The 14,068-nt window shown below is 54.2% G+C and overlaps 4 protein-coding genes across 4 annotated transcripts; 3 read left to right on the forward strand and 1 right to left on the reverse strand.

The window, feature by feature from the left end:
- Positions 1-204: 204 nt before the first annotated feature.
- On the reverse strand, positions 205-2,480 carry K460DRAFT_321492 (uncharacterized protein). The gene has a single exon (XM_040930482.1). It carries the CDS (start codon positions 2,205-2,207, stop codon positions 516-518), a length of 1,692 nt encoding a protein of 563 aa, XP_040783457.1. The 5' UTR covers positions 2,208-2,480; the 3' UTR covers positions 205-515.
- Positions 2,481-3,942: 1,462 nt separating this feature from the next.
- K460DRAFT_380658 (RNB-domain-containing protein) lies at positions 3,943-8,246 on the forward strand (the record flags this gene model as incomplete). The annotated part of the gene is made up of 4 exons (XM_040935282.1): positions 3,943-4,042; positions 4,100-5,840; positions 5,893-8,157; positions 8,207-8,246. 4 exons carry the CDS (start codon positions 3,943-3,945, stop codon positions 8,244-8,246), a joined length of 4,146 nt encoding a protein of 1,381 aa, XP_040783458.1.
- A 1,598-nt stretch (positions 8,247-9,844) lies between these two features.
- K460DRAFT_410290 (uncharacterized protein) lies at positions 9,845-10,919 on the forward strand (the record flags this gene model as incomplete). The annotated part of the gene is made up of 3 exons (XM_040937356.1): positions 9,845-10,050; positions 10,103-10,717; positions 10,772-10,919. The coding sequence occupies 3 exons, from the start codon at positions 9,845-9,847 to the stop codon at positions 10,917-10,919; spliced, it is 969 nt and encodes a 322-aa protein (XP_040783459.1).
- Positions 10,920-12,137: 1,218 nt separating this feature from the next.
- On the forward strand, positions 12,138-13,834 carry K460DRAFT_295268 (MFS general substrate transporter; the record flags this gene model as incomplete). Its single annotated transcript, XM_040929549.1, has 5 exons — positions 12,138-12,458; positions 12,514-12,724; positions 12,775-12,968; positions 13,039-13,395; positions 13,493-13,834. 5 exons carry the CDS (start codon positions 12,138-12,140, stop codon positions 13,832-13,834), a joined length of 1,425 nt encoding a protein of 474 aa, XP_040783460.1.
- Positions 13,835-14,068: the final 234 nt, after the last annotated feature.

Below are 14,068 nucleotides of genomic sequence, written 5' to 3' on the forward strand. Positions count from 1 at the left end.
GACGCAATTGTGGGTACATGGTTGGTTGAAAGGGCCGGTGTAAACATTGAATGGGGGGTTTGCCCAATCATAGCCTAGCTGCATTCTTTGTCTGGTATGTACACAATGCCCCGATCATGCTATGATACGTACGACCACCAGAGACGTCTCACAAGTCAAATTCGTTGATAGTGATCACGGTCGAACTATACGTGCTGTGAGTGTACGGTAGCGATGTAGAAGGATTTGTTGATTCATACTGTTAGAGATGCCAAGTGCAAGGGAGTACGTAGACGAGGCCAGTGTAGTGGACAGACGCGTAATTATTCTATTGCGACAGCGCCGATATGCATACAATCTGACATCCGCCCTTTGACAAAAGAGAAAAGAGGTAGCGATGGCCATTGGCCATGCTAATGCTGTAAACGCCAAGCCTATGCACATTTGAACCGGAAAGAACCCCCAAGATGCGCATTTTGAAATGACCGCACACTATCCCCTGAGCTCTGCCCACCATACATCATGGTACAGTTCCCTCAATCTAAAAAGAACTTCTCTTTCTTCCAACCTTCGGGCAATACGCTGACTGTGCCGGCGGCATCCTTGCAGCGCTCCGGTGCGCGAGCCGGCAAATCGATAGTCGCACGACGTAGTACGCCTCGAGCGGGTACTCCGTAGAAGCTCAAGAACTTCTTATAGTAATCTCGAATCAAGCCGTTGAGAATGGCAAAATGTCCCGGCCAAAGATGCTCAGGAGGCGTGTTGCAGAGTAACACAATAGCCCGCCAATACTCGGATATTGGTAGGGCGGGCGCTTTCGAGGCAAATGTGCGTAGAGACATTGCGGCATAACCAGCGCCTACGCCGCGCAGGCGCTGATTGTACGCGTCGAGGGTTGAGTCGGGCATCCAGCCTAGTCGAATGCGGCCCTCGGCGGTATTCATGGTGCCTCGGACGCCGAAAAGGGGCGGACAGGCGCGGTGCAGTTTAGCTAGCACAATGTCGGTAAGAGGGATGCCTTTCCACATGTACTTCTGATCGCCGAGTAGACTTGCAGCAATCAGACCAATCTCCTGAATGATGCGCCCGTCCTCGTTCGCAGCTTCTTTCTCAAACTGCTTGAGCAGGAACTTCTCGAAACAGATCCACACATAAAGCAGGAAGGCAGGATAAGCAGCCTCAGCTTCATTCGCCAATGGTGGTATTTCGTGCGCGACGATATAGGGTCGAATGTCAATCATTGGACCCTGGGAATTTAGCGCCATGTCGAAGCATTCCTCTCGTAGTCGCTTGATGGCAGCAACGCTATCCTTTCGCTCCACGTTGATCTGGCCGAGCCTGGTGCGGAGAGCGCGCCGAGCATCGCCAACCGGCTGCTTGAGGGGCGACTGTGGTTTCTTGTGCTCATTCCAGAAGGCAATTCGGAACTGTTTCATTCGTAGGTGCAGTTCGAGGTATTTGGCGTGGATTTGGTCGACATTGGCTGTCGGTGATTGTGCGTTGGCCGATGGCTTTAGAGGTGTCGCTGTTGTGGGTGCGGCTGCAGGCGCAGGTGTAGTCTGGGGTGCTGGTTGTTGGGGAGCCAGCTGTGCTCGAGCTTTCTGTGCGGCGGCTGCGGCCTCTGCAGCTTTGCGATCCGCGTCCACCTGGTCTTTCTTTTGCCTCTCTGCTGCGGCCTCTTGGTCCTTCTGGGCCCTGAGGCGTGCTTCGGCCTCCTGTAGCTTCTTGTGATGTTCTGCCGTCTGTCGAGCAGCCTCCTCTTCGCGTCGCCTAGCTTCCAGTGCTCTTCGGTGTGCCTCTGCTTCTTCCCGTGCCTTCTCGTGTCGTAGCCGCTCGATTTCTCGTTTCTGGGCTTCCTCTCTCCGCGCTTTTGCTTGTTCCTCTTCTAGCAGTATCCGCTGTATCTCCAGCTCTGCACCCCTGCGCACCCTCTCGTGTTCCTCGGTGGCTCTCGCAAGTTGCTCGGCGTGCAGTTTGGCGCGCTCTGCTGCAGCTTGGTCCAGTTTCTCATTGAAGTCCCTGTCAGACATGCTGAGCCGCAAGTTGAATTCTAGGGCCATTTGTCGGGACGGGCTCTCATAGGGATCGCGGACAAGCGACTCTCGATGGGGTCGGGCGACGCCATTGCGATTGGGCGACTGGCGTGACGGGGAGCCGTCCATGAAACTCGAGCTGAAGGACGCGGCGGTATGCATACTTGAGGACGAGGTGCCCGATCTGGCGGGCATTCTGGCGCCAGAAGCGTGCGTGAGGGAGTGCAACGTGATTGTGGAAAAGGTGGTTGGAGAGAGCGCGTCTCTAAGAGTGGCCCAAGCGTGGAGCTGGTCTCGTCACGTGTCTTCGCATTGGTCTCGCTTTGGTCTCGAGCGACGCGGCTCGTGCCGAATGAATCGTTGGACCGAAAGCTGTCCTTCCTTGGGCTCCTCCAGTGCGTCACCGTTCAGTGGGCAACCTTGTGGATAAGCCTGCGAACTCACTTCCGCCCGGACTTGATCTGTCCATGGTCGTCGATTGATTAGCGTGCTCGGACAAGAGGCCGTCGGTCGTCGACTGTGCCTGCGCATCACGCAGTGTGGCTTGCTGCAGATGGCGGCCGACCTCCCTTCCCAGGATGAGACTATTTGTTTGCATCGAGAGACTCGGGTACCTGAGTCGCGGAACAAACAGACACGAGATGCCTCGGAGCTTCATCAAGTTACTACATGGCCTATTCAATCGCAGGGTGGTGGGCCAACTCGCCATCTGCCCCTGACAAGAGTGCTCTGGACAGAACATGACGACTGGACATTCACTGCACTTGCATCAACGATAGACAGTTGCTTGCAAAGGACCATTAGAGGCCTCAATAAAGCAACAGGTTATTATTATTCGATAGACCGGACACGGCTAGGGCAAACAAGGTTGCTGCGGCAGCCCAACGCTATAGACAGCTTTCATCTCACTACGAGGCGTTAGCGGGCCTGGCTCGAGCACGGCAGCGCCATAGCTTCCGGGAGCTCGTGTGTGAGAGAGTGTGCAGGTGTGACGGCGGCTTGATGATGGCGCTCAAGAGTGAGTGTGAGTGCGAGCAAGGCCGTCGTGGTGTGAAACGTCGAAACCTAAACGCAATGCTTCATGTTGCGGTCGCTGAGACGAGCGCAACCCTAATCCGTCTCCCTGTATGTATGAATAGCGCGCAACGCCTCAGTCAGTCAGTCCGTCAGTCGTCCTGCAAGCTCCCTCTTTTCCATCACCTCCACCCACTATAGCTCGGCGCTGGCGCTATATCTGGCTTGCGCAGGTGACGTACCGTGTGTGGTCAGACCTCGTTTCGCAGGCTCAGAGCCGATCGCTACCAAAACGAAAGCTAGGCCCACGTCCCTCAACACCTCTCCAACGCACTCTGACTTCACTCGTCCACTCTCTCTCTCTCTCTCTCTCTCTCCAAAACCCTCCTTCTTCCTGTGCTCCATCGCTCCCTCCTTCGCCGCACTCTCTCCATCCGCTTTTTGTCGGTTACGCCCACTGCTCACCCGCTCCAGGGAACCCGCGCTCCTTGATCTGCTCCTCCACGCCTGCCCCCTGCATCACCGATCCTTATCACCTCCAACCAGACGACCGTCTATATCACCACGACCCAGCTGCTTCTGACAATCTCAGCATCGATTCCAGCGAACATTGTCTTCCACTGTACGCGCTGCCTAATAAGCTCGCTTTACAACAACGTCAGTCCTCCTCCCCCCTCCCCCACCACCAGCTCCTAGACATACCCGTCCCCCGCTCTGTGCGCTACCCACCGCTTCCGCGCATAAGCCCATACTCTCTTACCTTCTAGAGAAGCAGCCTCCTGACGAAATCCAGATTACCCCGAATACCCCTTCACGACCAATTCGTGCATTGTATAACTAGTTCGACCGTCGCTTCTGCGAACAGTACATATCCACTGCAGGCGGGCCTGGAACTCGCAACACCACACTATCCACAATGGATCAGCAGCAAGGCCAACAGGGCCCCATGGGGCCGGCCGGTCGTCGTCTTCACATTGCGCATCGCCGCAGCCCGTCTGAGCTGACTCCGCTGATGAGTACGTATACCTGTTCTTTTACCCCGACCCCAAGCATTGCTGACGCAGCTCGTACAGTGGAGCAACTTGCCATCGCACAGCAGATCGAGGTGTTACAGCAACAGCAGCAGCAGATCGCCGCTACACACCAGCAGTATGTGAACATGGGCATGATCCAGCCACAGCAGCAGCTTGGCAACTTCCAGATGCAGGGCCAGATACCCAATGTCTCGCCCCACGTCAACAACTTCCAGTTCACCCAACAGCAGATGCCCCAGCAGCAACAACAACAGCAGCAACAGCAACAACAGCAGCAGCACCTTGGTGTTCCGATGAATGCTCCTGCCCAGCCCTCCGCTCATCGCCGCAACCAGTCCGCCCTCCCTACTGTCGGTATGGGCCCACCCCCAGCACCTTCCTCCGGCGCGTCTGGCTTCGGCGAATTTGGAGCACAACAGGGCACTCAAGGTAGGGAGAACGTCAACCCTCGTGGCCGAGGTGGAGGAGGCGCAGGCTCCGGACACACTCGACGACACTCTTTGGCCCTTGCCGACGCGAAGAAGGCGGCTGAACAGGCAGAGCAGAAGAGAAAGACTTCTGGCTTCCAGTTCCCCCTTCCCTCGGCTGGCGGCAGCTCGAATCGTGATGCGAGCCCCAGCGGAAACAGCGCTTCCAACGACACTCCTTCTGCTCGTGGTGGACGAGCTGGTCACGGTCGCAGCCAAAGCATGGCTGTTGGACGCGGCGGCGGAAGCGCCGGCCGTGGTGGACCTGCCTTTTCCTTCCCAGCGGCCAGCGAATCCACCACCAATACCAACCAGACTGGTCAGTCTGACTTCCAACGCCGTGGTAGCCAAGGCCATGGCAGCCAGGGCCATGGTAGGACTGCCTCTCGCAACTTCGAGGGCAACTGGAGACAGCCCCAGAACAACAACAATAACAACAACCAGCAACCGTCTGCTCAAGACAACCAAACTCAAGCCCAAAACATGGGTAACTTCAATATGAACCAGACCGCCAATGCCGCTCCTTTCCAGCCGGGACACCGCTCTCGCGGCTCTGTCAACCAGTCCGTTGGCTCTCTTGGCAACTTCCAGTATGCCGGCCAGCCTCAGCTGATGCAGAGTCCCCAAGCACAGCTCTTGCTGCAGCAGCAGATGTTTGGTCAGCCACTCAACCCGATGCAGATCGCTCATTTGCAGGCTCTACAGGCCGCCCAGATAACCGGTGGTATTAATGTCAGCCAGCACGCCCCTCAGATGGGCATGCAACAACAACAGCAGCAGCAGCAGCGCAAGACCTTGTTCACTCCTTACCTTCCCCAGGCGACTTTGCCTGCCCTTCTTGGCGACGGCCAACTTGTTGCCGGTATTCTCCGCGTCAACAAGAAGAACAGGAGCGATGCTTACGTTACAACTACCGACTTGGATGCCGATATCTTCATTTGTGGTAGCAAAGACAGAAATCGAGCTCTCGAAGGCGACTTGGTCGCTGTCGAACTCCTTGATGTCGATGAAGTGTGGGGCCAGAAGCGTGAGAAAGAAGAGAAGAAGAAGAGGAAGGACAACGCAGATCCTCGCGGCGGTAGTATCGCGGTGAACGACGCCACCACTCAACCTGAGACTGGTTCTGAAGGTGGCATCCGCCGCCGTGGCAGTCTGCGCCAGCGGCCTACACAGAAGAAGAATGATGACGTTGAAGTGGAAGGGCAGAGCTTGCTCCTCATGGAGGAGGAGGAGATCAACGATGAGCTAAAGCCTTTGTATGCAGGCCACATCGTTGCTGTCATCGAGCGTGTCGCTGGACAGATGTTCTCTGGGTAAGTGAGAAACAACCCAGTTGCCCATAATGTAGCACTAATCACTTCACAGATCTCTTGGACTCCTGCGCCCTAGCAGCCAAGCCACTAAAGAGAAACAAGAGGCTGAACGACAGGCCCGTGAAGGCCACTCCGGCCGACCCCAGCCAGAACGCCAGGACAAGCCGAAGATTGTATGGTTTAAACCAACTGACAAGCGCGTGCCATTGATTGCCATCCCCACCGAGCAAGCTCCGAGGGACTTTGTTGAGAAACATCAAGATTACGCCGACCGCATCTTCGTAGCATGCATCAAGCGATGGCCCATCACATCGCTGCATCCCTTTGGAACCCTTGTCGAGCAGCTTGGAGTCATGGGTGACCTTAAGGTGGAGACCGATGCCCTCCTGCGCGACAACAACTTCGGTCCGGATGACTTCTCCGATGCTGTCATCAAGAACATCGGCTTCGAAGACTGGTCTGTTGCCAATGATGGGGAAGATGCCCTTGAGAGTCGTCGGGATTTCCGAAGCGAAGAGACATTCACAATCGACCCGAACGGTAGCAAGGAGCTCGACGATGCGATTCACTTCAAGTATCTCGATGACGGTCACGTCGAGATCGGCATCCACGTCGCTGACGTTGCTCACTTCATCAAGGCCAACTCACTCGTTGATCGTGAAGCCAAGAAGCGCGGAACTGCTGTGTATCTGATGAACCGCACAGTCAACATGCTTCCGCCCCGAATTTCGAACGACATCTGCTGCCTTAACCCCGGAGAAGACCGCTACACTGTCAGCGTCGTCTTCAAAGTCGATCCGAAGTCTGGCCGGGTCTTCGAAGATGAGACTTGGGTTGGCAAGGCCGTGATCAAGAGCTCTGGCAAGTTGACTTATGACGAGGTCGATACTGTTATCAACGGTAGCGATGGCGAAGTCACGGCTGCTCGTACAAAGGACATTAAGACGCTCCATGACATCACGCAGAAGTTCCGCCAGGCACGCTTCGGTGATCGTACTACGGATGTGCCGGCTCTGCGACTCATGTATCAGCTTGACGATGAGAACGTTCCTGTCGAGCAGAACATCTTCGACTCCTCCCCGGCCCACGAGTGTATCGAGGAGCTCAGCCACCTCACAAACACCTTTATTGCGAAGAAGCTTGCTGCCGGCCTACCAGAGAAGGCATTCTTGCGCCGCCAACCCTCGCCTAACCCCCGTCGTTTGACTACTATCGCTGAGCGCATGGGTGCCATCGGCTATGACATTGATACTGAAAGCAGCGGATCTCTACAGAACAGTCTCTTCCAGGTCGAGGATGACGACATTCGAAAGGGCATGGAGACGCTAGTCATCAAGTCTATGCCCCGTGCGAAATACTTTGTTGCTGGCAAATTGCCTGAGGATCAATATCCTCACTACGCCTTGAACCTCCCTGTCTACACCCATTTCACGAACCCGTCGCGACGCTACGCCGATATTGTCGTGCATCGCCAACTGGAGGCAGTGCTGTCCACCGGTGCTATTGAGTTTACCGAAGATGTCGAAGCTTTGGCGAAGACTGCGGAGATGTGCAACACCAAGAAAGATTCAGCTCATGCCGCTCAGGAGCAGAGTGTGCATATTGAAGCATGCCGCAAGATGGATAAGGTGAGGCAAGAGAGGGGCGGTGACTTGATCGCGGAAGGCATCGTTCTCTGTGTTTACGAGTCCGCATTCGATGTTCTCATTCCTGAGTGGGGTTTCGAGAAGCGTGTCCATTGCGATCAGCTTCCTCTCAAGAAAGCCGAGTTCGACAAGAACAAGCGCCTTCTAGAACTTTTCTGGGAGAAGGGCGTCCCGTCCTCTGCCTACGTTCCCGAAGATGAGAGGCCAAAGCATGGCTCAGTCCGAGCTGCTAATGCTGCAGCTGCGGCGCGCGACGCCGAGGCGGCTAAGCAGCGCGCAAAGGAACAGGAAGAGGCCCAGCGCAGGCAAATGGATACTGGAACCATCTCGACCAACGAAGTCGACGCTTTGTTCGATGACGATGACGACGATGACTCCTCCAGCGACCTCAACTCGACCATGGCAGGTGTTTCCCTAAACCCTGATCGACCAACACAGAGCATGCCTCCGTCGCCTACCCGTGGCGAGCTGCGTGGAGCTCCACATCGCGTCAACTCTGACTCGAAGCTTACCCAGAGCGCCAGCGAGGCCCCCGAGGCCAAGCAGTCGAACAAGGAGAAGTACCTCACCTGGTTCTCTCTGCGAGAGGAGAATGGCAATTACATCCAGGATGTCCGGGAGATGTCGCGCATCCCAGTTATCCTTAAGACGGATCTGACGAAGAGCCCTCCGTAAGTGAACATCCTCTTTCTAGTTTGTATCCTACTAACATGATCGCAGTTGCTTGACCATCCGATCTCTCAACCCTTATGCTCTTTAAGTGCATTCAGCTACACGGTGCGGCCTGAGAGGCTTATGACGACGAAAGTGTGTATGGTATTGGGCAGCCTTGCGGTTACCGCTGATCTTGTTCAACAAAAATTGCATAGCGTGGATATATACTAGCCCGGCCTAGCTAGGGAAGGAGAAGGATTGAGTATGTGTATTGTTCATGTTCATGCGGCGAAATCGCGGTAGCTCTTAATAACAGAAATAACCCGTAGTATATTGATGTGTGTTGTTCATTGCGGCTGCGAAAGCGTGGTTAGATAGGCGAATTATGCTCTTGATCATCTCGATAGCCAAGCCTCAGTGCATTGCATGTCCACCATGTCCGGATCCATAAATCTCGTTTACCCCGTGGATGAATGTCTGCGATGGCGGCTGGATGCCACTTAATTTGGCCAGGAAGATGACAACAGCAATGGATTGGCTATGATCATGTAAACATGTCAAAAGATGTTTAGGTTCCGGTGATTGTTTACCCGCTTGGTCGAGGGTGCGCGCCTTTGATGCTGTCTGACTCTTTTTCCTCGGATCTGCGACTTCCAGGAAGTACAATCCCTGCTCGAACGTTGTACCTGCAGCTGTTTCTCCGACGAATATTGAGCCTTAGGCCTCTAGGCATGCAGGCCGAAATAGCAGTGGTTCTAGATAAGGTTTGGCGACCTAGGAGTGTTTGGAAAGCCTCGGCCGTCTCCCAGTCTGTCACCCCTCCCCTCTCAACCGACCTCTGGCTAACTAGGCTGAACAATGCAAGCGCTTTCTCTCTATTCTCCACGTCAAATGGTGCGAGTTTGTGAGTTTGCTGCGCAAGTGTCGAAAGCTTGGTGTTGAAACGTTTCAACCACTCGTCGCTAGAAACGCACCGCACCATTGATGTGCGAAGCCCACTGCTTCACGCCTCTACTAAGCCATGCGACGCATCCGTACGGATCGCCTAGGTACCGCCATTAAATGCCATGCGCTATCGCGTGAATCCAGAATCCCTGACGGGCGGCTTCGTCTTCTCCGTGCAGCCATGTGGTGATGTTGGTACTCGGAGGGTTTCAGCGCGACCATCTCGCGTCGCAGATACCCCGACCTGCTACATGGCACGCTCCCAACACCAACCCCCACTGCTGCGTCCCGGACTCGCTCAGCGGTTGTGACAATGCTAGCAGGCAGTTCCTGGATAATCAATGGGTCGAAGAGCCAAGCCGCAAAGCTTGACTGGTCACGGATCCGGTAAGGGAACCAGTGGGTGGGCGGGATCACTCAGTCCGCCCGTCCTGTCGCGAGCTCTGCATCCGTCCTTCGGATCTTACTACGGCGTCTCAGATGCGGCCCTGGAGTCGCAGTACCCTCTATAAGGTCGATTGGTTGCCCACCCTATGTTTCCATCGACACTTTCGTTGGACCATCACCAAGCAGAGAGCCTCCTCTTCTACCTTCTTCTGTACCTAATACTGAACTCCATTCCTTACAGTTCACTTTTCCCCTCTGTCCCTGGTTGGACCTTGACATATTTTAATATCCGAATTCAAAGCAAGTCTTTGCTGGCAGTCCATCTTTACGAATCACTCTTATCGACAGTTATCAACGACTTAATTCATCAACATGCCTAGCGTATCAACAATTCTGAAGGGCATCTTCGTCCTGGCCCCCCTTGTGGCTGCCGCTCCCGCAAACTATGCCCGCCAGGAGGCCAGCTCTGCGTCATCTGCGTCTGCTGCCGCTGGGACAAGTAAAGCCGCTACCTCTGCCACCGCAGCGGCACCAGCAGCAGCTGCTGCAACATTGAGCGATGTCGACATCCTCAACTTGTGAGTGGAGAACCTACGCGTAGACTATTTGAGCGGAAGCTAACAATCCTAGTGCGCTGACTGCTGAGCATCTCGAGTCGACATACTACAAGCAGGGTTTCGCAAAGTTCTCCATGCAGGACTTCATGGCTCTCGGTCTGACCGAGGGCCAGGTCAAGTCTTTGATGGGAGTTGGTCAGACTGAGGCTACTCACGTCACAACGCTCATTTCCGCCATCGCTGGAGCAGGCGCAAAGCCCGTCGAGCCCTGCACGTACAACTTCGACGCCGCCCTGACAAGCGCCGATTCCATGGTCAAGACTGCGCGTGTCCTCGAGGCTGTTGGTGTTTCCGCTTACCTCGGAGCCGCTCCCCTTGTCAACTCGTCCGACGTCCTCGCAGCCGCTGGTTCCATTGTTACCGTCGAAGCCCGTCACCAGGCTTTCATCCGCATGGCTTCCGGGGCTGAGCCCGTTCCTGCCGCTTTCGACACTGCCCTTGGACCCCGCGCCGTCTTCACTCTGGCGGCTCAGTTCATCAAGTCCTGCCCCGAAGGTTCCAACCTCAACATCCAAGCTTTCCCCGCCATTGCGCTCCAGAACCCCGAGCAAGTGGCCGTTGGCCAGGCCCTCAAGTTGGCGGATCCTACCAAGCCAGAAGGTGCTCAATTCTGCGCCTTTGTTGCTCCGTAAGTCATTTTACCTCCTCAATGTCAAGTTGCATGCGAGCTAACGCAATATAGTGGTGGCAACCAGTTCATGCCCATTACGGATGGCAATTGCATCGTTCCCCAAGGTCTTCAGGGAGAGGTCTACATGATGCTCACCAAGACCAAGTCGGTCGTCGACGACCAAGTCCTTGCCGGCCCCTCCGTCATCCAGCCCTCGTAGACGTCCCGTCTAGCATGACACCAGAGTGCACAGCATCACGTGTGTCATTCCTTTCTTTGGAGAAGTTTTCGAAGACAGGGTATAATCTAGAGGAGGCCGTTCCGAGGCCGTAGCGGGCAAGAGAGTAGCAAGTAGGTGTACACAAACATTTCAGCCTTCTTCTACAGTCGTCGAATACAAGCGTTGATCTCAAGAAATCTTTTCATTGTTATTTTTTATTAGTAGCCTGTTTGTTGAAATGCGTAGGAGAGACACAGAGATACCCCCCGAGCATGGTTACAGAAGTGCCAGGTAATTCTTCAGAGAAAGGTATAGCATGAAATGAAAAACTCTAATGATTTCAAAAAAAGACGCCGCGCATTCCAAACCGTGACTTCAGACAAGTGGCGGGTAAAGCATTTGCCTCTAGGCTGATTAACATGGACTGTCATTTGCCTTTTCGAACGAGAGGCGTTTCAGCACCATGTGAGAACCCTCCTCGCAGTATTTCGATGCATCGGGTAAGGCTCGCTCGCGTGCAGGCATCAAAGCGCCACTTTCGTGCAACGAGACCGATGAGTACAATTCGTGGCAACATTCAAGAGTCACAGCATCTACATTTTATAGTGCAATCCTACACTATTCTTAGCATGTCCACCCCCCACAAAATCAACGATAGCTCAATTAGGGTATAGGCACTTTGCAAATCCTCTTAGTATATCCACTCAGCTGCCACCAGCGGATGTCGGACCGACAAGAGAGCAAAGAGGCGCTATTACCGAGGATCAACCGCTCACTTCCTTTCCCGAACCCCAGATTGGGTCAGGGTCCACTTGATGTGGGGATCTCCACGATGCGTAACGACACTTAAAAAAGAACGACGTCTACGCCATGTGGTCGCAGTATTCCTCGCACTTTCTGCACAATCTGAGAGTAGCTTGCTCAGAGTCAATTGAGCTTGGTTGAGTGCTCACGTATAAGTCGCGGGGCCAGGTCGTTCTTCCCTTTGACCAAAGAGGAGGATCTAGCATTTCGTCATAACTACTACACTTGTCGAATTGGAAGCGCGCACCTCTAAGCTTTCTCCCTCCCCGCCTACTTCTTATCTCACCTTTTCAACCCTATCGACACCTCGAACTCTCCCTCTCGCCCTCTCTCCAGGATTTGTGAAAGCGACGTGTAGGGTCTACGGATGGCATACCCTCTCTCCCACCCCACCTACCACCACCTACCCCCACAATGGCCGTCCATCAAAACGGCAGCTCGTCAACATGCGTAGTCGAGCAACCCGTCCAACTCCAAGATGTATCCAGTTGTATCGCCAAGCCGCAAGATGCCAAAGTCGCAAATTCCCACTCCGGCCTTCGCCTCTCAGACACCAAAGGAATCAACGAGAACGATGATCCAGTCGAGAGTCTCCCGTCTCCAACAACACAAGCCGCCGCCAAGCTCGAGCGATGGAATGCTCCAAGAACTAACTTGTGCAGGACGCTGGCAGCGTTTTGGAGTTTTGTCGTCATGGGGAGTAACGATGCGGCGTACGGAGCGCTGATTCCATATGTGCGTCCAACATACTCAGATGATGACTCTATGATGAAAGTTAACAGATTGACAGTTACAAGAGTACTACCACCTCACCTTCTTAGTCATCTCGTTGGTCTTCTTGTCGCCGCTAGTCGGGTACTCAGCGTCCGCGCTGCTGAACAACACCGTCCATCTCAAATTTGGGCAAAGGGGTGTTGCTATCATCACCGCGACGTCTCATCTTATCGCGTATATTGTTATTGCCGTGCACCCCCCGTATCCGGTGCTAGTCATCATCTTCAGTAGGTAATGAAACGCATGTGAGATGGATATTGATACTAACTTGGTACAGTGTTCGCAGGCTTTGGCAACGGACTCGCTGATGCTGCGTGGAACGCTTGGATCGGCAACATGGCGAATCCAAACGAAATCCTGGGGTTCTTACATGCCTTTTACGGCGTTGGAGCTGTGTTAGCACCACTGATTGCGACGACCATGATCACGAAAGGCGATAGGTTGCCTTGGTATACCTTCTACTATGTTATGGTACGTCTTCTCAGATACCTGCCTGCTGCCCACGGTATACATTGAGATATACATGCCTGACGTAGAGTAGATAGCCATGGCCTTCATCGAACTCGTAACCTCCACAACTGCCTTCTGGGGCGCCACAGCCGCTGTCTTCCGCGCCGCCAATCCCCGCACCAGCGACACCAAAGACAACCGCATGAAAGAAGCCCTGATTCGCCTCCCTCATGCCCGCGTAACCTGGCTATGCGCTCTGTTCTTGCTTGGCTATGTGGGCGCTGAGGTCGCACTAGGCGGCTGGATTGTCAAGTTTATGCTGGAGGTAAGAAAAGGAGGTCAGTTTGCGAGCGGCATGACAGCGACAGGCTTCTGGATGGGTATCACATTTGGCCGAATAGTATTAGGCTTTGTCACGCCGAGGCTAGGGGAGAAATTAGCCATCACTGTAAGTCCAGTTTACCTTGCTTCTATGATTCATCTTCCTGTCCATACCATCATGGTTCACTCGGTCCAAGAACTTGAAGACTGACACGAACTAACAGATCTACCTCTCCCTCACCATGGCCCTAGAGCTCATCTTCTGGCTCGTCCCGCAATTCTACGTCTCAGCCGTGGCTGTCAGTCTGCAAGGATTTTTCCTCGGCCCCCTCTTTCCCGCTGCTGTGGTTGTTGCTACGAAGCTCCTGCCGCGCCACCTGCATGTCAGTGCGATTGGCTTCGCAGCTGCGATTGGGGGTTCTGGCGCTGCCATCTTCCCCTTTGCCGTGGGCGCCATTGCTCAAGTGAAGGGTGTGAAGGTCCTCCAGCCGATTATACTGGGTTTGCTAGCATTCATTACGGCGCTTTGGCTGTGTTTGCCCAGGATACATAAAAAGCAGGAGTAGGATACACTGTAGTGGATGCAGGTTGATAATATGAAGAGGGGTTTAGATCAACGGCGGCTTCAAAAGTAATCATGGGGTGGGAGGGAGTAGGGTATATTGAATCAGAATACTCTCACGTTCGATCATACTTGAGTATATGGATGGAGGGTTGAAGCGAATGTGCTCACAAGTTGCATTCTAGGAGCAAGGTTCCTAGCATCCAAGGTACCAGCTCTCAATCCCACTTATTAGGTA

This window comes from Cucurbitaria berberidis (genome assembly GCF_010015615.1).
Source record: "Cucurbitaria berberidis CBS 394.84 unplaced genomic scaffold K460scaffold_6, whole genome shotgun sequence".
NCBI classification, from domain to species: Eukaryota; Fungi; Ascomycota; class Dothideomycetes; order Pleosporales; family Cucurbitariaceae; genus Cucurbitaria; species Cucurbitaria berberidis.